Source organism: Paramormyrops kingsleyae, chromosome 16 (assembly GCF_048594095.1).
Source record: "Paramormyrops kingsleyae isolate MSU_618 chromosome 16, PKINGS_0.4, whole genome shotgun sequence".
Lineage (NCBI taxonomy): Eukaryota > Metazoa > Chordata > Actinopteri > Osteoglossiformes > Mormyridae > Paramormyrops > Paramormyrops kingsleyae.
Genome location: NC_132812.1, coordinates 32,497,886 through 32,521,791, shown reverse-complemented (window position 1 = coordinate 32,521,791; position 23,906 = coordinate 32,497,886). Strand labels below are relative to the sequence as shown.

Genomic DNA, 23,906 nt, shown 5'->3' with positions numbered 1-23,906 from the left:
TTAAGATAAATTAATACAAATTTAATAATTTTTTTTGTTGTGATTATTGTAAGGTATCAAGCTCCCCATGCAGAATTAGAACATTTTCAGTTGCATGTAGCCTATGTCATTTTATAGCATAATGAAGGGTCTCAGCAATCAGCCTGGCGCTCATGAATCTATAGCCAGTAGTGTGACTTGTTGAAAAACATGCAATATACCAAGTAGTAAAAAAAATAATGAAATGGGTCTGGGTGATGCTGGGTGATGCTGGGATGGATCTTCCTGGGTCTCCCTCTGTATTTGTATATGTGTGGTCAGATATACAGTACATTACATTGATAAAAACCCCTTTTTTTTGATTTTCAATTTTATAAAAATCCATGTCAGTAATCAAAAAACTAAAAATGCCAAAACACTTGTATTCTGTTTGGTTACTTATGGGTAAGGTTAGGGCTGGATAGGGGTTAAGGCTGTCATGTTGGGATTAGGGTAGAGAATCCTAACAAAGACATAGATACCTAATCTGTGTGTCTGTGTGCACTGCTTTCAAATAAAATAAAATATAATAAAAAATAAATCTGTGTCCTTTAAGTGGCCGTAGAATATGTGCAGGTGTAAACGTAGCTTTACAAAGAAATGTTTGCTCAGGTCCATTCATTCATCTATCAACCGCTTATCCACAGATATTATAATGAACAATTATCAGTATTAAATAGTATATTTTTATTTATGGTGTACTCTCAACAACCCGTACTTAACAGAAATAAAATGTTGTATTCAATTATACAATATAAAATACAGATATTTTAAAGATATAAATGTTTCAATTACATAATTATTATATATATGTATATTTTTATCAATATGAACATAATTAAATATGGATTTCTAAAATAGTATTATTATGACATATTGGTATATTTCTTAGTGTTTTGACAAAAAGAGACAAACATGCTGTTCTTTCCCATTTCACTTGTATTATTTATTCAGGATCAAAACACACGTGACAAGTAGCACTTCAAGGCCCACAGATGCAGTCCCAGGGCTGTCAAACAGCGAATGATGGGGGCTGCGGGACCCTCTACATTGGGGGTGGCACTTATCCCACATAGCCAACACTATGGCTGCTGCCTATTCATACAGAATTATTCAATTGTCATTTTTGTTTGGGTGTATTTACCTAGCTGATCTGTCTCCTTTGGTGGTGCTTTGTGGAGGTGTGACATTGAAGGACCGATGATCCCCCTGGGGTCCAGTGATGAGGAACAAAAGCCACAACCAATGTTTTGATTTCCCCAAAACAATCCAGAAGTTTGACTAATGCTGAATGATACTGAAGGTGCTTAATATCTGATACTTAGTTGCAAATTGCTACCAATATCACCAGACAAAGCATTTGGGTGCAGGAGCTCCCAGCTAAGACAGTATTGTGTTCTGCTGTGATGTTCCAGCACATATTATAGGTGAGTTGTGTTAAAACATTGTGAATAGCACTACTGGTAAGCCCGTTTCAAAACAGGAGCGTTAAAAGAGTTGTGGAATATGAAAGCAAAATACCTAGAATGTTCCGGTACAGTTCTCCTATGAATGGTTCCTGACTGATTCAAGGTCAATTTTCAGCAGAGATCTGGGAAGCTACGCAATGGCCTAAAACACAGGGTCATGTACGGTACCCACTGGTCTGATTACGCTCTTCTGCAGATTCTGTGGTTTCCATGGTAGCAGTCAGAGCAAAGGGCTCCACATTCCATTGTCGCTTGCCTCCATTCTATTGTTACTATTGTTCACAGGGTCTTGAAGGTGGTGCTGACGGGCAGGGCAGGGGTAAGGAGGCCTGGACTGACTGGACCCTGGACGGGAAGTCCGACGAGCCCCATGTCGCCCCCTGTGGTCTTTCACCGCAGCGATGCCCGCGTTTGCAGCCATATCCCGGCAGGCTCCCAAGTTCCGCGCGCCAAGGGATGTAGATCGTCTCAGCAGTCTGGACCTGGGACTGGCAAGAGAGTGGTCCAGTTCCACCTCTGCCCCAAAGTTTCCTGCATGGGCACACAGACAGCGCCTCTCCATATCGGGTCATAACCCAAACACCAAAAAAACCCTAAACATTCTTAGATACAACAGGAACAGTAAAGCAACACAGAAACCAAAAATGTGAACACTGCGCTGTGTTTATGGCAGTTAATACATGGACTCCATGACACCTTGACAATGACAATACTATTCTTAAACTTACCAGAAATAGGATATCTCTTAGAAGCAGAGGTGTGTTCCCATCTCCTCTGAGCAGGAAGGGAGAAATATCTCTGCGTGGTTGCTAAATTCTGGAAATGAATGAGAAGAGTGAAGTGAAACCACCCCTATAATTACAAGGAAATACAATCCTGCTTTGAAATCAAGGCAACACAATAAGCCTCTCCAAGCTTCCCCACCGCACCTTGTGCTGCTCCCCCACGCCTCTCAGGCTGCGGTGAAGGCTGGCATGCCGCCGCATCAAGATCTCCCGGGTCCTGGTTTCGTCAGGCAAGGCGTGTTTGCTTGTGTAAGATACCGTCTGATGGAAGCACACGGGCGTTTGAAATTATTCACCATCATGAATATGCTCATTAGATGCTTAGAGGTAACGGGAACGTTAACACATAAGCACTTAATTGAATTTAGAAAAAGGCTTCGCTCTTGCACATGTGTAGGCCTGAAATCTAAAAGGAAGGAAAGCGCTTAAAGACTGCAACAAGAGCTGCCGATTAGAACAAAAACACGGTACTAGGCGTATAATCTCATGTGACATTCTATAGTAATACTGCTGTGTCTTTTCTATAACCTCAATTTCAGAGATCGGTTTCACAGCTCCCTACATGTAATAGTAGGAAATGAATGTTGTCAAGCTTGTCTTGTATTTAGCATGGGTTGGAGTAGCTGTAAAATCACCCCCTCGCTTTGTCTTTTCCATCTCCTAGCCAACCACATCTGGTAGTGAAATGTTAACATGGTCGCAGACAAAAAATTCTTATAGTGAGTACACTGCCTTTTTTTTTAATATACGTACATAATTTTAGAAGACAATATAATTATGAGAAAACACAGAGGAGTTACTAGGAGTCCTAGTAAGTATGCAAAAGATTCAGAAATCAGGAATTATACAGCAGATCTGCAAAGATATAAGCAAGTGTTTGTTTACAAGATATCCATATAGGGAATACGGCAATGACTCACCCTCTGTCGTATCTTGTACATGTTCTTCGACAAGAGATTGTGCATGTTCCTCAGGTCGCTTGCCAAGAATTTCTTCTTCAGTTTGGAGGCAGATTCTTCCTGACTGGTAATTCAGCGATATAAAATGCTAATTCATGAACGCCATGTATCATAAGCAGACTCTCAACCTGCTAATATTCAACAGTATTCATGCAGCTGAGAAATGACACAGAACCTTACAGAACCTAGTAAGTGTAGGCATGTGAAGCCGACATTGGCGATGTGGTAGAAAAATAGTGAGAAGAGAGAGGAAAAGGAGGGATAGAGAAAGGAACCAGCGGAAATAAGATCGATGGGCTGGAAACGGAGCTGCAGCAGAAGATTGACTCACTTTGGGGTTTCAGGAGACAGTGAGTCACCAACTGCAGGAGGTTCCAGAATATCCATGACATTCTGCAGTTCCAGCTTCTTATAAAGAGATACAATGCTCGACTCTGGTTGGTTGTCCCTGATCAGGATCCATCTGATGAACCTGTCATTAAACTTCTGTAACCTGTGTGCAGGGATCAGAGCAGAAAACTGCCCATCCATTAAATCATAAAATGAAATAACACAACCCCTGTCTGTAACAAGCATGCAGGAGTGCAGTTAACTGGAAATACCGCCGGTGGGAAAGTCTAAATCAAGGGGAGGCAACACTGGCAATCCGTTTCACTACAGAACTTTGGCCCAACATCCAAACTCACTTACAGACCCTTACTGACACCCAGTTCATTCCATTTAACTGAAATGAACTGCAGTGCTGTGATGGAATAGATTTTAAGTGGCTCTAATTACACACCCATACTCAAACACTGTCGACTTTAAAAAAAAACCTGCTTCTATTTTTTTAGCCCATTGTTCACTGCCATTGCTCGTATTATATAATGGTAAGTACTAGTACTCCGTATTGAGCACATAACTGAAAAACATACTGCCCTGTGACAATTTAGATGTCCCATTTGACATCATTTATCATCATTCTCAGCATTGTTCTAAAGCAGTGTTTCTCAAAGCAGCCTATGTTTCTCAAAGCAGTCTTGGACCTCCAGACAGTCTATGTTTCTCAAAGCAGACCTCCAGACAGCCTACAGTATGTTTTGTGGGCCAGCTGGCTGTCCCCAAGGACTGGTTTGAGAAACGCTGCTCTTAAGCTATGATAAAGGGCAGGAGGAAGACTGGGTAAGAGAAAGAGCTTCACGAGAAGATCTGGGCTGGGTTACCAGCAGAGGGCAAAAGAACAGAATATGGAAACTACTGACCGAAGCTCAACAAAGTGATAGCAGAGCTGGATGTTTATGGTGACAGACGCAACCAATCTCACACCTCAAGCCTCAATAGAGCTATAATGAGCACAGTCTGCACATACAGGTGTGTCGTAATGCTCTGTCCCTGTGTTTAAAGAGTCTGGTTTAATAATTAGAATGCAGCTAAAAGCAGCATCACTGCTCACTGCACATTTCAAATGGCTAAATCGTCAGAAAGCTGCACCAGTCAGGCTATTACTTGTCTTTCCAGTAATGGTGACTCCACTGAGCACAGATGTCCTCAATTCCGACAACGGTGTGCTCCATCGCCTGGATGAACATACAGGATGCCGATTTTAGAGCCACCAAAAGTGAACCAAAAAGTACTTTGAGTGTCAGTAATAGTGCAAACAGAATAGGGGCAGACAAGACAAATAAGTCTAAAGATTAGCCTCTTACCCGCACATGAATCTCAACATTGATACTTTCCAGTTTCCAATTGGTTTTCCTCACATTTATGAATTGGATCAAGGGTCGGATGCTGATTCCCTGTTTCAGATCACAGATGAAAAGCCAAATGAGAACAACTGCTTCATCTTTGCTGAATCCTATTCATTAATGGCCACTACTGCTGTTGGGTGTTCAGCATTAAGCACGATCCTGAAGGTAAATCGAGTCTAACGGAATGTCTGAGGGTGGTGTGGTGGTTTGGCGGGATGGCGCAAGGCCCTTAGGGGGGGGGGGGGGGGGGCGGCACGCTGGCCGGCACTGCGCTATAACCCCCAAGCTGGCTCTCACCTGTGTATGTGTCAGTGTGTTTCATGGGGATCAGGATGGGATAGGATTTCCCCATGGGGACCAATAAAGTATTGCTATTCTATTCTATTGAAATACAGTGGCCTCACAGCATAGTTGCATTTTCAATTCCTGCCTCCTCTGTATGCAAAGTCTCTATGTTTCTGCTCTGGGTTCTCCCACCCAGATCTGAGACATGCAGTTTGGTGAACTGGTATCTCTGCAGTGTGACCCTGCTACGTACTGACATCCCACCCAGGTCTGAGACATGCAGTTTGGTGAACTGGTATCTCTGCAGTGTGACCCTGCTACGGACTGACATCCCACCCAGGTCTGAGACATGCAGTTTGGTGAACTGGTATCTCTGCAGTGTGACCCTGCTACGTACTGACATCCCATCCAGGTCTGAGACATGCAGTTTGGTGAACTGGTATCTCTGCAGTGTGACCCTGCTACGTACTGACATCCCACCCAGGTCTGAGACATGCAGTTTGGTGAACTGGTATCTCTGCAGTGTGACCCTGCTACGGACTGACATCCCCCCCAGGGTGTCCCCTGCCTTGTGCCCCATCCTAGGATAGACTCCAGGCCCATCATGACTCTGCACTGGTATAGCGGTTGTGGAAAATTGATTCATTCCTGAGTTGTTACTGGATTTATCGACCATTAACACATTTTTAAACATTGATTTAATTCAACTTGATTATTCTTTCGAAAAACAACAGATTCAGTAATGATTAAAGCGTACACAATGATATGAAATACAGTGCATCTCATTAGATTGAGTACACATTAATCTTCAAGTCAGGCTTTGTCTAAGAGTCAGGCTTTGTCAGCCTATTAGCACTGGGCTGTACATTACCTGGATGAAAACGGTGAATATGATGATGGTGACGGTGGCAGTAAGGAAGAGTCTGCGCCAGACGATGGTCTGGGGGAGGAGGAAGACGAGAGCAAAGCTGATGGCCCCTCGTAGGCCACCGTACGTCAGGCTGAACTGGTCCTTGTAGTTGAAGCCGATGGTGCGGAAAGGGTTAATGACATGCATCAACACCACGACACCTGGGAATGGATGGAGTCTCGGGGTCATCTTCTAATGTAGCAGCAAACTTCTAGGAAGAAATACAGACTGTCCCCGACTTACGACTAGCTTAGCACTGCCGGGCAAACTTCTAGGAAGAAATACAGACTGTCCCCGACTTACGACTAGCTTAGCACTGCCGGGCAAACTTCTAGGAAGAAATACAGACTGTCCCCGACTTACGACTAGCTTAGCACTGCCGGGCAAACTTCTACGAAGAAATACAGACTGTCCCCGACTAGCTTAGCACTGCCGGGCAAACTTCTAGGAAGAAATACAGACTGTCCCCGACTAGCTTAGCATTGCCGGGCTTGCGGCCGCCTGAAATGTATTTTTACCCACATTTACTTCAGTCGTATGTGCAAGTCACTGTAAGTTGCGTAGGTTGTAAGTCGGGGACAGTCTGTGCAGAAATAGAGACCGAATTGCGTAAATGAAGCCAGTAAGAAGACAGGGCAAGAGTCACATGGCTGTTTGCCACAAGATAAAATAAACATAACAAAAGAACGTAATAAGGAATAAAGAAATAACAAAGAATAAAAACAGCTGGGGGGGGTGCAGAGCAGAAACGTTATACAATCTCTTGAGTATCAGTAAAATATAATAAATGAGGTTTCACAAAAAATCTGTCTTAAAAATGAAAAAAAAAAAAAAAATTACATTTTACGCGCACACTCATACACACACACGCACAAGTCGGATATACATATATTTATGGGGACCGCTCATTCATTTCTATGGGAAAAATGCTAATGCTAACTATGACAACCTTAACCCCTACCCAGCCCTAACCATAAGTAACTAAGCAAAATACCAAGTGTTTTTGAATTTTTAGTTTTTTCATTGCAGTCACAGATTTTTATTAAATTGAGTTTTCCCTGATCCCCATAAGGGAAAAAACGGGTATTCATCACGTTGTGGGGACATTGTGTCCCCATAAGGTAAGGTATACCCGCTCACACGCTCACACACATACACACCCTTCTGCTCACAGAACTGCTTACCTAGCGCTCTCCAGACAAAAGCAAACAACAGTGTGAACAGCATGTATCCCCAGTTCCACTGGTGCTCTGTTGTCACGGTGACCACGCCCAAGAATAGGAAGATGACCGTCTCGGACAACGTGGCGAGCATCTTGATGACGTGGCGGATGGTCGTGCAGGAATTCTGGGCCACATTCTCCTCCACATAGTACTTCATGGTCAGGGCACAGGTCACAATGCTGAAGGCCAATAGGAGGGTATGTTGACATCCTTCCACATAGTTAGGAGGGGGAGATGAACCCTGGTGTGACGGGTACTCACGCCATGATGCTGGAGGTGGAGAGCATGTCCGCAACTAGGTAGGCCAGGTAGCTGTACATGAAGGCGAAGAGTGGCTCGATCTCGCTCACCTTGGACGTGAAGCGTGTGGTGAAGGCGGCCACAAAACCGAACAGGACACCCAAAAGCAGGCCTCCCACGCCCACCACGAGAAAGCGCGTCATACCCAGGAAGACGTCCCTAGACTCCACCTTTGGCATACCAGCCAAAAAGGTGAACATATCATAAAGCACCTGGCCAGGAGAGGAAAGATCTGTTTACTGCATGGAACCTCACAAAAATATACATTTATCTGATGCTTTTCTCCAAAGCAACACACAGTAAGGGTTATAACTGAGATGCACATCCTGGGATTAGCATAATGCTCCACTTGATAAGCTACAGGAGCCAGAACATCACTAAAGTTGGTTCGTGGAAGTTTTACCTACACAAAAATGTTCTGAGGGCAGAAGGAAAGATGATTGGTTCAGAAAGATAACCAATTAGATTGTAGAGGAGGTGGGTCCAAGCAACTACAGGAGCCGGGACCAAGACATCTGATTGGTTGGTCCAAGCTCCAAGACATCTGATTGGTTGGTCCAAGCTCCTCTAGCTGCTTAGTAAGTAAAACTTCCATGAGTCTTAAGTTGAGCTTTATTTCATCCTGCATCTGCCAAGGTCATTCTCACCACAGTGACGGCGTCGCTAAACAAGCACTCTCCCAGTGCCACAATATAGAGCTGCTCATTGACGCTGAGGTCCTCAAAGATGGACAGCACTGCCACGGGGTCCACAGCTGAGATGATGGAGGCGAAGAGCAAGTTCTCCTGCACACTGATGTCCCTCACGCCAAAGAAATCGATGCAGCAGACGGCGTAGAGGGACAAGCCGACCCCGATAGAGTTCCATAGCGTTCCCACCACCGCAACCCACAGCACGGTGCCAATGTTCTCAATGAAAGGCCTGATGGGCATAAAGTAGCCTGAGTCCAGCACAAGGGGGGGCAGAATGTACAGGAAGAAGACCCTGGATGTAAGCACCGCAGGGGGTCGCTCCTGTACAGAATGCATAATGGCACCCACTATCAGTCCAACGCCAATCAGCAAGCACGTCTCCGGAATCCATATAGTGATCCTTTCGTAAACATTGAAACCTCAAAACAAACAAACAAATAAATGAAAATAAGATTTCAAAACATTAAAATGTTGCCGCCTTATTGACCGACAAAGCTTTCACACTGATCGTCTGGGAAGTTGACAAATATATCTAACAATACAAACACGCAGTCATCCTAATATAACGATGAACGCAAATGTAACATACCGATTTTGGCAAATGACGCCAAAAGGATCCACAGCGTGATTTCCAGCGGCATCTGTATACGGCTGTAGTTGAGCGTGAACACAGGCAGATTCTGCTCCTGTTCAGACTCCGTCTCGTCCTCGGTACCAGACTGATTTCCATTTGATACATACCCCCAGGACGCATGGACTACCAAAAAAATCAGAAAAACTGCATAGCAGTTTCTTTTAAAAAGTTTGCCCATTTGCATCAACGTCGAGGCGATACACTCCTAATTAACTTAAAAGCAAAAATCGTTATAAGTGTTTTTACAGGATATCACGAAAAGTAAATTATGAAATACAAGCTTAAATCTATATATTGTTATAAATAAATAGCATTGTAGGCACACGTTTTTTAACTGTTTAAGATAAATGGTTCCTTTTTTATATAAAACTGATTAGTGTCTGTCTTGCACATGTGTTTGTGCACTAACTCCGCCGGCTTAACGCAGTTTCGGCATTATTACCTGACGAGCCGCTGAGCCACACCCGTCCTGGGCGGGACCCGACAATTGTCACTTTTGGAAGTACTTCAGTGCATTCCGGTCAACCAGCAAAACACCTTAGATTTGATCTCTTTTCAAAACACGGATATTTAATTACGTTTTTGTTATATAATACAGTTTTGTTTAAGTAAGGTTTGCCATAAGTTCTAAGCGTAACTGATAGCCTATCTGAAGATACCATGGCTGCTATTAATAGGCTATGAAGTTCATACTTAAATTTGTGTAAATAACACTTGTGTGACTTATAAAATCGAAAAATACAAACATAAATATATAAAAGCTTATTATTCTTAGAATTGCATTGCATATGGTATAATTATGCACGGTATGATGACTTCAGGTGGTGAGGTGTTCATGGGAAATGTTTTGCATTATATTTATAGGTATTACTGTACGAATAGGTGTCATTGTACGAATTTGTTTGTTTGTTTGTTTGCTTATCTGTTTGTTTATATAATTATTAAGCTTACTTGCACGTACCGTAAAGCTGTTTATACCCTGTCCCAGCAGGTGTCTCACATTTATTTAACCTTTTTATGCGTAATTATAGGCCGTTTTATTAATAATACTATCTGTGGTTGACTTTTATTTAATTATCTAGAGTTAGTACATTGTTTTTTGTAGTTTTGTCTTTTATATTTAATTGTATATTTTTTGTATTGGCTCCCTTTGGGTTAAATTAGTCAATGATGCGTGATCAATCACAGTAGGTATCAGTGTCCCACATCTCGCATCACTGCGATAGAGGTTGGTCAGAATGTTGTACCTCTCCATGCCTTTGAAGCTGCCTCTTATCCAGGTAAGGCGGAAGCACTCGAGTTCATGCAAAGCACGTGACCGTTTCAGGACCCGCCCCCATTCACTAACACAAATCAGGTCACAGTTCAGCTCAACAGCATGTGTGTGGGAGGAAACCTAAATACCCAGAGGAGACTTAAACATGCAAAACGGTGGCTATGGCAGCACTACAGCCTGAGCTGACCAATCTCATTAAGTGTTACTCTATGTCAATTCTTCTTGGATTTCCTGCTTTTTCAGTCTGGCTAAGGATATAAAATATTTTGTGTTTCAAGTAATGGTCAGATATACTGGCAAGAAGATATATTCCCCGTTTTGTATACATCATTCTGTATCTGCATAAAAGATACACGGATACATTTCATATTGCTGTAATTTGTTATGTAACAGAACTGATTAACTAGTCTTAAGTGGACTGGTGCTTTGGTGCACCTTCTTCAATAGTAATTCGTTGTTATGGGGCAATTTGTAACCTTGCTTTTGCTGTGTATTATTTTCTTTACTGATGCTTTGAAAAATGTAAAGAGATAAGTCCGCCTCTTCTCATGTATGTGTACAGCAGACCACACAGGGGAGGTGACGAACAGGACACAGATTCTCTGAGATGTTGGCTTGTTTCTCTACATACGACTGGCTTCGTTGAGAAATGCCATTTAATGATTTATTGACAATAGATTGCTAAACCTGATATGGTGTTATCCATCCATCCATCCATCCATCATCCATCCATCCATCCATCAAAGGAGAGCATGATGGGAAATGGGAAAAGAAACAAACCCAACCAAATGGCAAATTCAGCATCATTTCGTTTCATTGGTGTTATAACATTTTCATGTTACGATGTTAACAAACCACAGCTATAATGTTGGTCGGTTGCTATTCAGATACTGCCCTGCAGTTATGGCTATACTTCACTGCTTGTACTTGGAGCATCTAGTCTCATTTTAACAATCGCTGTTGTTTTATTCACAGGACTTCAAATATTTCCACTTTGGTCCTGATCAGTGAACAGCAGGTGTCGCCTTAGAGCCATGAAAGAAAAAACCGAGCCGTGAAATTCTAAAAGGATGGCTGGAACAATATTAGTATTAGGAACTGGGATATTAGGATTAATAAACACATTGTCTGGGCATCTTGATAGAATTGTTACCCATTAAATGTTTACCTATCGTGTTTCATAGTAGTTCGAAATCATAAATGCTACAATGGGTATGTTTAACTAAACTAGTTCAATGTGTTACACTAACTTGCTTACCGTTACACAGGTAAGTCGTGTTACTGTTTCAGATCAGAATTTTACATTTTGTTACATTTCGTAACAAAAGGTCTACACATAAAAATACAGACATCTCCTCTTCGCAGGTCTAAGAAAATGTAATGTTTTTAAAACAAGCTACCCGAGTTTGGTTAACGGCTCATTCATGGAATTAAACGAGCAGCACACCTAAGACTGAAACCCAGTGTTGTCTAGTAGACTCTTCCAGCATTTCCCAGTTCACGCAATGTTGAAAAATACCAAATTAGTACCACAAGATGGTAGCATGGTTATATCTTTAACCCAGTCAGTAGCGGATGACATAATCGAAACCGTTATCATACGTAATGAGGTATTTTTCTAAATATAGCTTTTTTCCGTTAACGTGCTAATTTCGTTCAGTTGTGTCAATTAACTTTTTGGGAATTACAAATTCGCTGAAGGTTAGAATCCAAACCCTTTTATTAATTTTATGCATGAATAATAATTAAAGAAAACGAAAATTACCACAATGTATTTAAGTATGGGATATGGAGTGAATTTGACGTTTAAAAACAGGTTATTCATGTTGTGAGTGTTACTAAGCATATCAGGCCGAGCTGCCCTAACACACGTGATGTTACTGCGGCCGCTATAAAATCATTGTCAGAGAGAATCGCGGCGTATTTGCTTTAGCTTCAGTCAGGGGGTCTTGGGCGTGGCCTTTGTAAGGGGCAGGGCCCCGTGATGACGACTAGACGTCAACGCGCGTCATCAAGGGGCGGAGCGAGTCCCGTGTAACAGCAGAAGGGGTGCATACAGCGAAATGGCTACGATTGAATAAAAACCGGAGCATATCGAGTCGCCGACATGGAGTGTGTGCCTGACCCGTAGGACTGTAAGTGCATTTCATAACATTGACAATATGATTTGAAAATTCTCCACGTAATCTCGAAATAGGCGATGGACGACTTAATTCATGGTAGCTTTGTTTACTGTAGTAAAATCATTCAAAATCTGGAACATGAAATTAAGCACCGCAGATTTGTATTTTTATTGTTATTTGTATCATCATTAGATATATTTGTCATTATTAATCTTTATTATTGACGTGCTTGATTTGTGCATTTATTTACATGTTGTACCAAACGTCATTAACTCGTTAAAATAATTTTTATATTACATGTAATTCTGTTATACCGGAGATGAAAACTCAAATATCTTCATAAAATTCATAAGAAAAGTTGATTTTTTTTTCCTTAACATTTTTATGTGAGGCATTTTGCATAGCGAAGGCTAGGCATTGTAATACTGCGGAAATGCAACGGTTTCGATAGACTTCCAGTATTTCAGACGGGAGCCGATTGATTCTCAAGATATATCCGTTTACATCACTGGGATGAATAGTGGGGAATAATTAACCGACGCTTTTGAGTATCTAGGATGCGCATTATGCAGAATAAGGGGTGCGCGGGTGGAACATGATGCACCAGACTGTCCAATCTCATTTGAACACCCCCCGGAGATCTTAAAAAATGCAACGACTGTAATATGTCGTCTTAACGCCAGAGCTTGCACCCCCCTTCCCTTGCGCTTCTGTTATATTTTTATACTGAGCTTACTTTTCCTTATTGAGCTTCATAAAGGATCTACCCCTGTTGGAGGGTTCATTGCATTTTAGTGCTTTAGTATGTTGATTGCAATTGTAACAAAAAATACACATAATGTAAACAGACCTCGTATTTTGCAGAATGGGGTATACATGTATGCTTGCAATACTTGTGAGTGATTTTGGATAGAACAGTCAAACTGCCAGCAAACATAATTTAAGATGTAGTCCACTAGAGGAGAAGGGAAAAAGACCACCTGTCCATCCATAACCTTATGATATCCCAGAAGGCTCATCATCCACTAGGTTGCTGGTGTGACGAATACACGTGAACGGTATCTGTGAATCGAAGGATTCTCACCTGACAGAAGTAGGCCAATAGGTAGCTGATGTCAGGTGCTGGAATATAAGGCTACAAGTTGGGGTTTGAGAATCGGGGTTAGCCAGAGTGTGGGTCCTGCACAGGGCTAGAGTAGAGTATGAGCTTCCTTAGTGGGTCACTCATCTCCCTAGACGGGAAACCCAGAATTGTACATATGCTTTCAGAAATGAGGGTAGCTTTTTAATTCTGGTGCCAGACCCTGTTATCACTCATGTGACAACCAGCAAAGTGACAGTTGAGTATCAGCCAATAAAATCATGGTTGTCTGCTTTAATGCCAATGAGAAGCCCTCCTTATCTCAGATGAAACAATGCTGGATGATGCAGTCAGTGAATCAATCAAGGGACTCAAGATGGGGCAAAATGTCCTGGGATAGCAGGCTGCCTCTGAGTTTGAGTGATAAAGCGGATATGGTGCTCAAACTGCAGGGTCACCTATAGGAAATGCGAGAGACATCCTCATGCAGTCTTGCCTTCTGTAATATCAGCCTGTTTCAGGGACTGGAAGTGCAGCTTTGGAGTCATGAACATAATTGTGATTGAGCTTATTAAACAGGCCTCACGGTGGATTTAGTCTGGGTAGGCTGTAATGTGTTTGAGAAGCTCAGTGGCATCAAATCGAATGCAAAAGCAAAAGGAGTTGATTACAGTTTTTAAATTACTATAAATTGCATAAATACTCGTTATGGTAAATGTTAACTGATGGTTATATATACACGTGTGTGTTTGTGTGTGTGTATGTGGCTCCTATAATCAGGTTTATGTCAGAGTGATGTAAACATTTCTAAGCAGCATTAATGTGTATGGATATTTGAATGTTTTATGTTGTTAATTATAGGTGGCAATGGCCTAATTCCCCATTCCAATAAAAAAGTTATTACTCTATGTTATTTTATGCTTTCTTTTACATTATTTAAACTGCATTCGGGTTGAAGGCCAGTAGAAGGGCAAAATTGCATGCTGAGGGACACTAAAATAAGATGGATCTTGTTTGTTTGTTTGTTTTTTGTGTGACCACCAGATCAGTGGGGACTGAAACGAGTGAGAACGCAGCTTAGCTTTCTTGGGGAAGGCGCCCCATCTGCAGCACGTGTGTGCAGTAGCGCTGAGTGCAGGGGCACAGGAAGCCGCAGAGGTGCGGAAATGAGGCGGCGCACCCTCACTCTGTTTTTGCTTTTTCAAACGTGGGTGTGAAGCCCCACACATACACACCCCCTCTCTTCCTTGTACACTCACACCCCTCGACCCACCAAACATGCTCCTCTAAACTGTCTGTGAGCCCCTTGCAGTCACGCTATGAAGTCTGTCCCTATGGGTGGATTACATGATTAATGAATGTTCCTATGCATTTGCTGTTTCGGCTGATGGCCGAGTTGGATGTGTTGTTTTATCTCAGCTTTCGTTTCACAATGTGCAGATCTGTAAGTACTGTAAGCAATTTTCTGCTTTATCACTGTGGTCCTACTTTATGTTTCAAGACTGGTGCTCTCACCAGGATTAAGCAAGAGCATGTGGCTATGATCTCTGTGGTCGGCTTCTCATATGGTCATATACTAGGCTGGTGAACAGGGCCTCTGTGGGTGAGGTGAGACTTGCATGTATTTGTTGCTGTCTTGTGGCCTGGGGAGAGGCACTGGTGCACTTGTTAATGTCTTAAACCTGTGAATGGCAATGGTGAAGGGGTGGTAGTCGGGAAATGCATCTCCCTCAGGCTCTGATCAGCAGTGTTTTACTGGTGCAAACATAACTTTATATGTGTGAGATATATATATATACACACACACACACACACACACACACAAGTTGGTCTTCCTATCTGAATGGGGACCGTCCATTCACTTCTATGGGGAAAACCCTAATCCCAATCACAACACCCTTAACCTCTACCCATCCCTAACCTTAACCATAGGTAACCAACCCAAATACAAGACTTTTTGCATTTTTACTTTTTTGATTGCATTCACAGATTTTTATAAAACTGAGGTTATCCAAATGGGGACCTCAAAAGATGTCCCCAAAAGTAGGGAGATTTCAGGTTTTACTACACTTTGGGGACAATTTGGTCCTCAAATGTGATCTATGCAAACCCACACACACACAGCCAGACAGTCATGTTGAACGTTAAAGGGCATGGTATAAAACAACAAGGTTATACACAGGTTAAATATTTATCCAAAGTGTTGTACAATTGAGAATTGAGAAAGTAGGGTTAATTCCTGGAGCAAATGGGAGATTAAGGACCCAACATTAAAATCACTGTGCTGACCCTGGGATCTGATCCGACAACCTTCCCGATCGCAGTCACAGTGTCCCAAACTGCTGAGTCTTTACCTCCCTTTGCCTCTTGGGCTGTTTCTCTCTCTCATCACGGACCCACAGCAGAGATTGAAAATCATGATGGGGTCACCTGGATTGCGGTTCCCGTCCTCCCATGTGTCACTAGTGTGACAGTAAAGCTGAATGAAGAGCTAATGAGTCTGTGCTCTACTCTCATGGTCCAGCCCACTGTGGCCAGATGGGAAGGTTGCTGTGTTCTTGGCATCTAGTGTCACCCTACACCGATGCATTGCTGGCGATGACCGATGGACCCAGAAATAGACATGTCATACTGTATATAGGCCTGTCACAATAACAAATTTTGCTGGACGATAAATTGTCCCAGGAATTATTGCGATAAACAATAACATCGCAGTGACGTCATATCCGCCAGTGCGAAATACGGCTCACTGCTTCCGGTTTCAGTAACTATGGATAAACTTGTGTTTCAGAAGCTAAAAAAACAATAATAATTTCCTAAGTGCACCACATCCTCAAAATACAATCGAGTTTTAAGATTCCACGCAAACCTCTAGGAATTTCGACAAATCCAACATATTTATACTCACGTTTCATAAAATTTATTGCCACATTTTACTTTACCACTTATAGTGAACACGTCTGCCTGGGCAAAATTGATAATTATAATCGGATCATCATCATAACCGATTTTTTCTTCTTCATGTCTCAGTCTAACTGACACGTGTATATTTCTTACATGAATAATAGGTAATAAAACGGACAGCGTCACTAATTTGCAAAATATAGTACAACCATTTCAAACGCTTTCCAAATTATAGTACTGTACAAATTTAATTACTGAACTGTGTATAATTAAAATACGCTATACTGTATAATACAGTATAATACTGTACCTAAATATTCAATTTTATTTCAATTTCACAACATTGTCTGAAAGCATTCGCTGCAGCATCTCCGTGGCTCGTTTTACGTTTATCATAAGCTTTGATGAGTCTATATAACATAAATCTGAATATCGAACAGCTTTAATTAGAACTCTGACAAAGTACCAGTGCTGCCATACTTTTACACTACGATGTTTGTCGTGCTTCTTCATGGATCTGAAGCAGCAACCTCTCCTGTTCCCGTGTTTCTGTTTGACACTAAGAATAGCAAACACAGATTAGCGTAATGTGTACTTAAGCACATATAGAACATACTAAGTTAAACATTCTCTGCTAGAATGACTGGGGATGTTCATAGTTACTTCATTGCCACATGCATACACTATCACTGTCCGGGAGTAACGTCTATTAGCGTGAGCTATAGCTAACACCAGTCACAAACTTGAATGAATAAGACTCCCCTTTGTATCCGTGGATGTAATACAAGGCAAACATCTTAAAGCCCTTCTCTAATTTACTCGTTGGTACTTTGGAGAAGGATTTACAAAAGCGATGTACGTCGTTGATCATAAGTTTGGGCAAGCCCTGTAAACAGCATGTATAAACCAATGCCGTTTTTCACAGACCGGAAATGAGCGAGCCGCATTTCCATGAACGCGGAAGCTGACATGCAAAGAGCCCACTGACACGAGAGTTCACGCCTCATTACTAGTGATGTGTCGTTCGCGAACGAGAAGGCTCTTTGAGCCGGTGTTCTGTCCTAAAATACTACCTATCGAGACGTGCTATCGAGCCTTTCTGTGCATGTGCAGTTCCACCGTCTTGGGATTAGGGTTAGGTTTTAGGGGTTAGGGTAAGGGTTTTAAGGGTTTTGGGGGGTTAGGGTAAGAGTTAGGGTTGGGGCTATCGATTAGCACTACGGTAGCATTTTTCGACAAGGCAGCATATATCGACAGAACACCGGCTCCTGTTCAAGAGCCATTTTATTAATGATTATAGAATTGTCCGGGTTTTTGAGCTGCCTAAACATTAAGGGCGAGTGTGACCGGAACATGTTGTCTTCCGAAAAAGCCCGCCCATGAGACGGCGTCTTATTTTTAACAAGCTCCAATCAGGTCACGCTAATCAGCATCAGGTTAAACGAAGAGAGGGGCGGGTTTTTTACAAAGAGCCGATTAGGAGCCGGAAGAGCCTGCTCTTCTTGGTGAGCTGAGCTAAATGTTGAGCCGGTTTGCTAAAAAGAGCCGATATTCCCATTTGGTAGAGACAGACACGAGGAAAACAAACAAGCATGCAAATGAAAATTATCGCGGCCGGAAAAATCATCGACATTTTAATTATCGTGCAATTAATTGATTTATCGTTTATCGCAACAGGCCTAGTCATATATGCTCTATCGCTACAACAATGTTCGTTAGCATTATTATTCGTTAGCGGTGGGCTGAGAGTGTGAGGCTGAAACATCACTAGCTTTATTTTACAGTTTTTCTCAGTCACTTTGGTACATTTATCTGATCAGAAATGAAATTCTTATAACTTCTTGTACAACCTCCACTTCATCGAGTCACTTGTGCACATCATAAATGCAAAGTCTCATTATTTTGGTCAAATTGCAAATGCTTTGGCACAGTCATGCAAATGATTATGTACAATCGCCTGCTGATTCCTACATTAACAGTCATCTTTGTCATCTTGGTCAAAATATATTATACTAGTACTGTACTCTGTTGAATAGTCTTACCCCCCAAAACACTTAGGCATTAGTTTGTTGCATAAGTCATTACATGCAAAATGGTTCAACCAGTTGTCACAATTGTTCAAGCATATTCTCTATACTGTACATCTCTATTACAGTTTTTTTTTTTTTTTTTATAAATGTGTTTGAATTGCTTAATTGCCCTCAGTTGAATCTTGACTTTCACCAATAAGGGGATTTTTAAAGTGTTAGATGGACCAGTGATCAACCAGTTCTCTAAAATAGCTCAGAGGTGGATCTCATGAACCTTCAGTTAGCAAGCATATATTGACAGAGCACAACACAGTGCTACAATTTGGCAATTAAAGAACAACAAGGAAGTCAACAGAGTCAACAACCGGTAAGAAAATGAATAAGGCTGCTTGGTGTAAGGGCAGTGAGGCAAAACAGCAGAGGAGGTAGAAGAGGCAAAAACAGAGGCATGTTCCTGATGAAATACCATGTCCTCAATCATGGCCTTACAATGGCCAAGGTTGGTTGAAGGCTACAGCCGAATGATGGGAGAACATCCGTGTCCTCAACCATTAAAACATTTTCGCCGAGAATACAGTTACACAGCCCAAACATTTGTACTGTACTGTAATACTGTGTACTTTCTGTAAGGTTTCACATCACAGTATTCCACTTGCATTTCATAGTGTACAGAATATGTACTTTATTCAGTTACACACTGTACATATAATGTATTACACACCCATGTATTTGCATGTTTATTGTGTGTACATATGTATACATATGCGTGTGTGTGTGTTACAGTATATGTACAGTATGTGTAACACTTTACTGTTGAAATTGATATATGCCATGCAGAAGTGCGTCCTTGTGCATTTCCAATCATTGTCATCAAAACCATAGCCATAGATTACATTGGAAAATACATGAATACATTGTTCTCTTGTCAACATAGCTAATATATAAAGGCATCTGTATATTTGTCCTTCTGTATAGTAATATAGAATATCTGTATATCTACCGAACTTATCTGTATATTACTAATGCCAATTTATCCCCACCATTTACACTGCCCTTATCTGCTCACTTAACTTATTTGTACATAATCTGTACATAACTATTCCCACCTCTATACATACTCTAACTGTACAAATTGTACATGTTGCACTTGCTACTTTCTGCACTTCTGATTAGATGCTAAACTGTATTTCGTTACCCTGTATTTATACATGTGTAATGACAATAAAGTTAAATCTAATCTAATATAGGGCTGAATGATTTGGGGAAAATAGCTAATCGCGATTGTTCTGACAGATATCGCGATTATGATTTCATTTGTAATGTAATATTTTTATAGGTCAAGCTTCAATTAAATAATCAGTGTGTAATAAATATGACGCAGCATTACCACATGAGATCCCATCAGAATAATAACTGCTCTATATTGTAAGGACGAGAACTTAAAGATATGAATTGCTTCCGACATGTATTTTGTTAAAAATTAGCAGAGAACAATCAAATATAAATCTATCACAAAAGCTGTGACTGTGTTAAGTTAAAGTAATAATGAAAAACAATTCCGATACAAAGAAAAACAATTGCGATCTTGCCGTTAACGCTGCTTGGACCCTAGGCTAGTAACACTAAAACCGTTTTTCCCCACGCCAATAAACGCCAAACGAGACATATACATTGGTGTATGCACCCCTTTTGTTTGCGCTAATGTCTTCCCTGAAATCTTAGAGTTGAAAAGTTTTCAAACGTTTATTGTAGTTTACCCCTTTTAACAACTGTATAATGTTATTTTTTATACAATTTAACTCCGGTGAAACGAAAAATATACGTTTTCAGGGTTGCAAACTCTCACGCATCTGGCGTGACTCTTGCTTTCACACTCTCACGCCCATGCACGAAATCTATATTATTCCATTATAAACTTAAACTTAGATGCATCAAAAGCATTATGGCAGTTTCCCAGCCCTACAGACTATTTATGGGCTAATAAAATTCTTACATACATGTGATTGTGTGTGCAAACCTGTCTCGAATAGGAAATCTCACTGCAGACAGCTGATCAAGGCCGGCAACCGTGCGTTTTTTTTAAATAAAAAGTAAAATGCCGTTTTCAACTGAATCGTCTTGTCCATCCGTTTGCCTTGTTACTTTGACAAATATAAAACGAATATGAAAAAATATTACGTGTCACTTTTTATGTCTTTTCGGTATAATAAGATACTGCTGCTGCGACGGCTACTGTCTCATTTTCTTGATGGGTTAGCGGTATGCTAATACAATAGGCCATTAAAAACAAAAGGTGAATTAAGTATGTCACTGCTGGCGGTTAAGAGGAGGTGGCGGCGGTTCTGTTAATAGGACCTTCCTGAAACGATCTCCGATCATGAAATGGATAATTCATTTATAGCTCAGCAGCAGAATCAGTATTTTTCTCACACCGCAAACGGTTCACGCGCTTGCTGGCACGTGAGGTGCACGGCACTTATGATTGCTGAGAATGACTCGAGCGCGTTGGTGGAATACCGAAAGTTACTGAACTGGATGGGTTGGTGACATTTTATGAACGCGAAATATGTGTTGCATACACCGATTCCTAATAAAAGTACACTATTATAGAACTACAAAGATGCAATTCCATGCTGTAAACTGGCTCCGAAGCTTCCCGCCATGTTTCGATGTTCTGAAGCGTCATGGAGTGAGCGTGCTCAGATGGTTAAAGGCGTGTTCACTCCAAATTACAGCTGACCAATAGACGTGTAAGCTGCTAAGCCCCGCCCACCCGTTAAAACACCCGTTTTCAAAAAAGTCAGAAGCAAAAAAGCATTCCAAAAGCAAAAAAAAATTGTAGAAGCAAAAAAAAAAATTACAAAAACAAATTAGAGAAGAAGAAAAAAAATGAATTTATTCAACTTTTTTGATATTTGGAAAACATATTTTCATTCTGATACTTAATGATTTGCTTGCGGTTTTCAAAATTTTGATTAATACTTTTGGCACAAAATTAACTCCATATGCTGTATAATGTATAACGTAAATCGCAGCCGTTGCGATTTTGATTTTAAATCAATTAATCGTTCAGCCCTAATGGCTAAACATTTTGACCATCTTGTTTGTGAACAGTGACACAAGGACTTGCTATTCTGATGGCACTGACAAGTTCATTGACATAAATATTTACTTTTGAGTGATACACTAAGGATTTTGAGAAAGTTACAGGTTTTGCGGGTGATCTATCATGTGGTGCCATTTGTACGAATTGCTTAGAGAAATGCACTTAATGATTTGCAGATGTAAAGGATGATTCAAGAAATATACAAAGCGACTGAGAGAAACTTTCTTTATCACAACTAACCTTTTGAATGCTTATCTGGAACAATTTGCAATTTTTGAAATTATACGCAGCTGGGTACTCTACTACGGCAGTTTGGATGAAGCCCACCATAGCTTATTGGGATTTTAATGGGCAGTCTTCATGGTTTAGTCTTCTGTATACCTGCTAGACTGTGGTCTACTCAGGAAATAGGGGCTGACTTGTTTTTGTGGCCCCAACTGGCATCCAACTGCTTGTGTACCACCAAGCTTCAGTATCCTGCCTCTATGAAGCCGATGCTTCGCAGTGCCTCACAGTCCTGTTAATGTATTCAAGTACGCAAATGAAGCTCAGAGCCATTAGCTCATTTCCAGCACTCATGCTTTTGCACATCATGTGACCTGAGATGAGTGATGAGGAGTAATCACACTGCTGATTCTCACCTCTCTGCTCTGGAGATAGAACACTGAGACAGAGCTTTTATCCCCAGAGTTGCCGGTTATTATGAATGTTTGTTTCTTGCATGAAATTTGAAAAATTCATCCATTTTTAAACATTATTATGAAAGGTTATTTTTAAAATGTGGGGGAAGTGTAACTTAATTTTTAAGAAAAAAAAACATGCCATTGGGAAACCAGGAGATCTAAACGAAAAAGCAGGACATTCTGGGCGAATTCCATTTATATGGTTGCCAGGAATCAACTAGATGGAATTTAATGATAACAGCAACAACAAGAATAATAATAGTATATATTTTTTAAGTCATCCATAGCTGGAGGTGGCACCAGGACGATCCTGACATGAGAAGTCGGTCTCCTGGGGTGACCATGCAGATTTTATAAACCTCTCTGGCTCTAAATGGCACCAGTCAGCAAATTCCACCAGGCTGAATGCTGATCTCATCTCATCCTACAAACATCATGCTTTGTCTAGTGCAAATTCAGGCTCCTGTTCAGATTTACAGTACTTGCACTTGGTATGCTTTTGATGTTCTGGTATATGAAAGAGTGAAACCACTGTCCATCAAAAGTAGAAATAAAATGATTTTAGTTATAGAATGGTTTTGTCGCTTGTTCATAGCATAGGGAACCAGGCTGGTTGACAGCACCGAGCACATTGTGAGATGCGACCTTTGGCTGACGTTCACACTGATAGGGTCCAATTCAGTCTGACTACACTGCTGGAGCCCACGCCACACGAGGGAAGTGAAAATAGTGGGGGGGGGGGGTCACTTGTGAATGCCTGCTTAAGTTGTCCTCTCGGCACATTGAATAATAGTCTTTGATAGAGTAGCCAATCAGCAGGCTTCTTTGCCCTGCCCCCAAACGCACCCCCCGTGATGCGCTCAGTCCACAGGATATGATGATATACAATCACAGTACCTGGGGGGGTGGGGGGTACTTTCTGATTCTGCTTCAGTTTTGGGGAAGTCTGATAAAACAAAGGCGTAAAGATTGCAGGTGAAAATGTTTTAAGAAAAGGTTCTACATGAAAAGCATAGTTTAGCTTAGCTTAGCTTAGCTTAGCTTAGCTTAGCTTAGCTGCTCAGCCGTATGTGGCTCTTCTTAACTCAAGTCTAATTAATCGTTTGTCCAGATTTAGACAGCAGATCTTAAATACCAAATATTGCTGCAAAGATATGAATTTTTTGCTGGGCGATGTTAGATTACGTATAGTCTCCAGCATCCCCCCTGCCCCCAATGTGACACTGAGCAGAACAATTGATAAGAACGGGATGGATGGATGGATGGATGTAGGCCTATGTATGGATGGTTTAATTATGTAATTATGATAATGAACCATGTGACCTGGCAACTCAGAATATTTTTTTCCTGTCACTGACTGGGACAGTATGCTCAGTATGTCATGGAAATGGAAATGCAGAATGAAGGAGACCAGTGAACAAAGGAAACACAATCAAATGCAGAACTGATACAGTCAAATGCTGGTAAAAGAAAACAGAGAGAGATGAATGGAGGTTACCCACCTTACTGAAACACATGTCAAAAAAATATTTTTCAGTTACCCTGAAACAATAATCTTATGAATAAAATGATTTATTTCTTGACTTGGGCTGGAATACAAGCCTGTAGCAGCTGAGGAATTGTTCTGTTGTTTCAAAAATGAAAAGCTTCACCTTGTCAACATTAAGAAATATTTATTTTACTTATATTGAAGATGTTATA

At 41.2% G+C, this 23,906-nt stretch overlaps 2 protein-coding genes across 19 annotated transcripts in view; one reads left to right on the top strand and one right to left on the bottom strand.

The window, feature by feature from the left end:
* Positions 1–847: 847 nt before the first annotated feature.
* Positions 848–9,693, bottom strand: LOC111843657 (sodium/hydrogen exchanger 2-like). Of its 3 annotated transcripts, none has more exons than XM_023811392.2 (13): positions 9,445–9,693; positions 8,958–9,207; positions 8,324–8,787; positions 7,638–7,888; positions 7,338–7,555; positions 6,115–6,314; positions 4,917–5,006; positions 4,717–4,787; positions 3,563–3,724; positions 3,193–3,295; positions 2,417–2,533; positions 2,216–2,303; positions 848–2,018 (listed from the first exon to the last, which is right to left on the bottom strand). In XM_023811392.2, exons 2-13 carry the CDS (start codon positions 9,184–9,186, stop codon positions 1,708–1,710), a joined length of 2,304 nt encoding a protein of 767 aa, XP_023667160.1. In that variant the 5' UTR covers positions 9,187–9,207; positions 9,445–9,693; the 3' UTR covers positions 848–1,707. The 3 variants fall into 3 exon arrangements, with proteins under 3 accessions (XP_023667160.1, XP_072556758.1, XP_072556759.1); XM_072700658.1 differs by having other exon boundaries at positions 849–2,018; positions 8,958–9,125; XM_072700657.1 differs by lacking the exon at positions 9,445–9,693 and having other exon boundaries at positions 3,563–3,703; positions 8,958–9,417.
* A 2,553-nt stretch (positions 9,694–12,246) lies between these two features.
* LOC111843664 (inositol polyphosphate-4-phosphatase type I A-like) overlaps positions 12,247–23,906 on the top strand; it is a 56,578-nt gene continuing 44,918 nt past the window's right edge. For 3 of the 16 annotated variants that reach the window (XM_072700197.1, XM_072700199.1, XM_072700195.1), the window contains exon 1: positions 12,248–12,413. The gene's annotated coding sequence lies outside the window, so the exon portion shown is untranslated. Of the gene's footprint in view, positions 12,414–23,906 lie in introns of all 16 variants that reach the window. The other 13 variants (XM_023811418.2, XM_072700200.1, XM_023811408.2 and 10 more) reach the window with 6 other exon arrangements.

What these genes read in the sequence shown, in the direction of transcription:
- LOC111843657 (XM_023811392.2), bottom strand. Translation starts at nt 9,186, where the DNA reads ATGCAAATGGGCAAACTTTTTAAAAGAAACTGCTATGCAGTTTTTCTG. An exon ending in TCCACCTCCAGCATCATGGC is followed by an intron (nt 7,556 to 7,637) that starts GTGAGTACCCGT and finishes ATTGGCCTTCAG; the next exon opens with CATTGTGACCTGTGCCCTGA. An exon ending in TGTACAAGATACGACAGAGG is followed by an intron (nt 2,534 to 3,192) that starts GTGAGTCATTGC and finishes TGCTTCCATCAG; the next exon opens with ACGGTATCTTACACAAGCAA.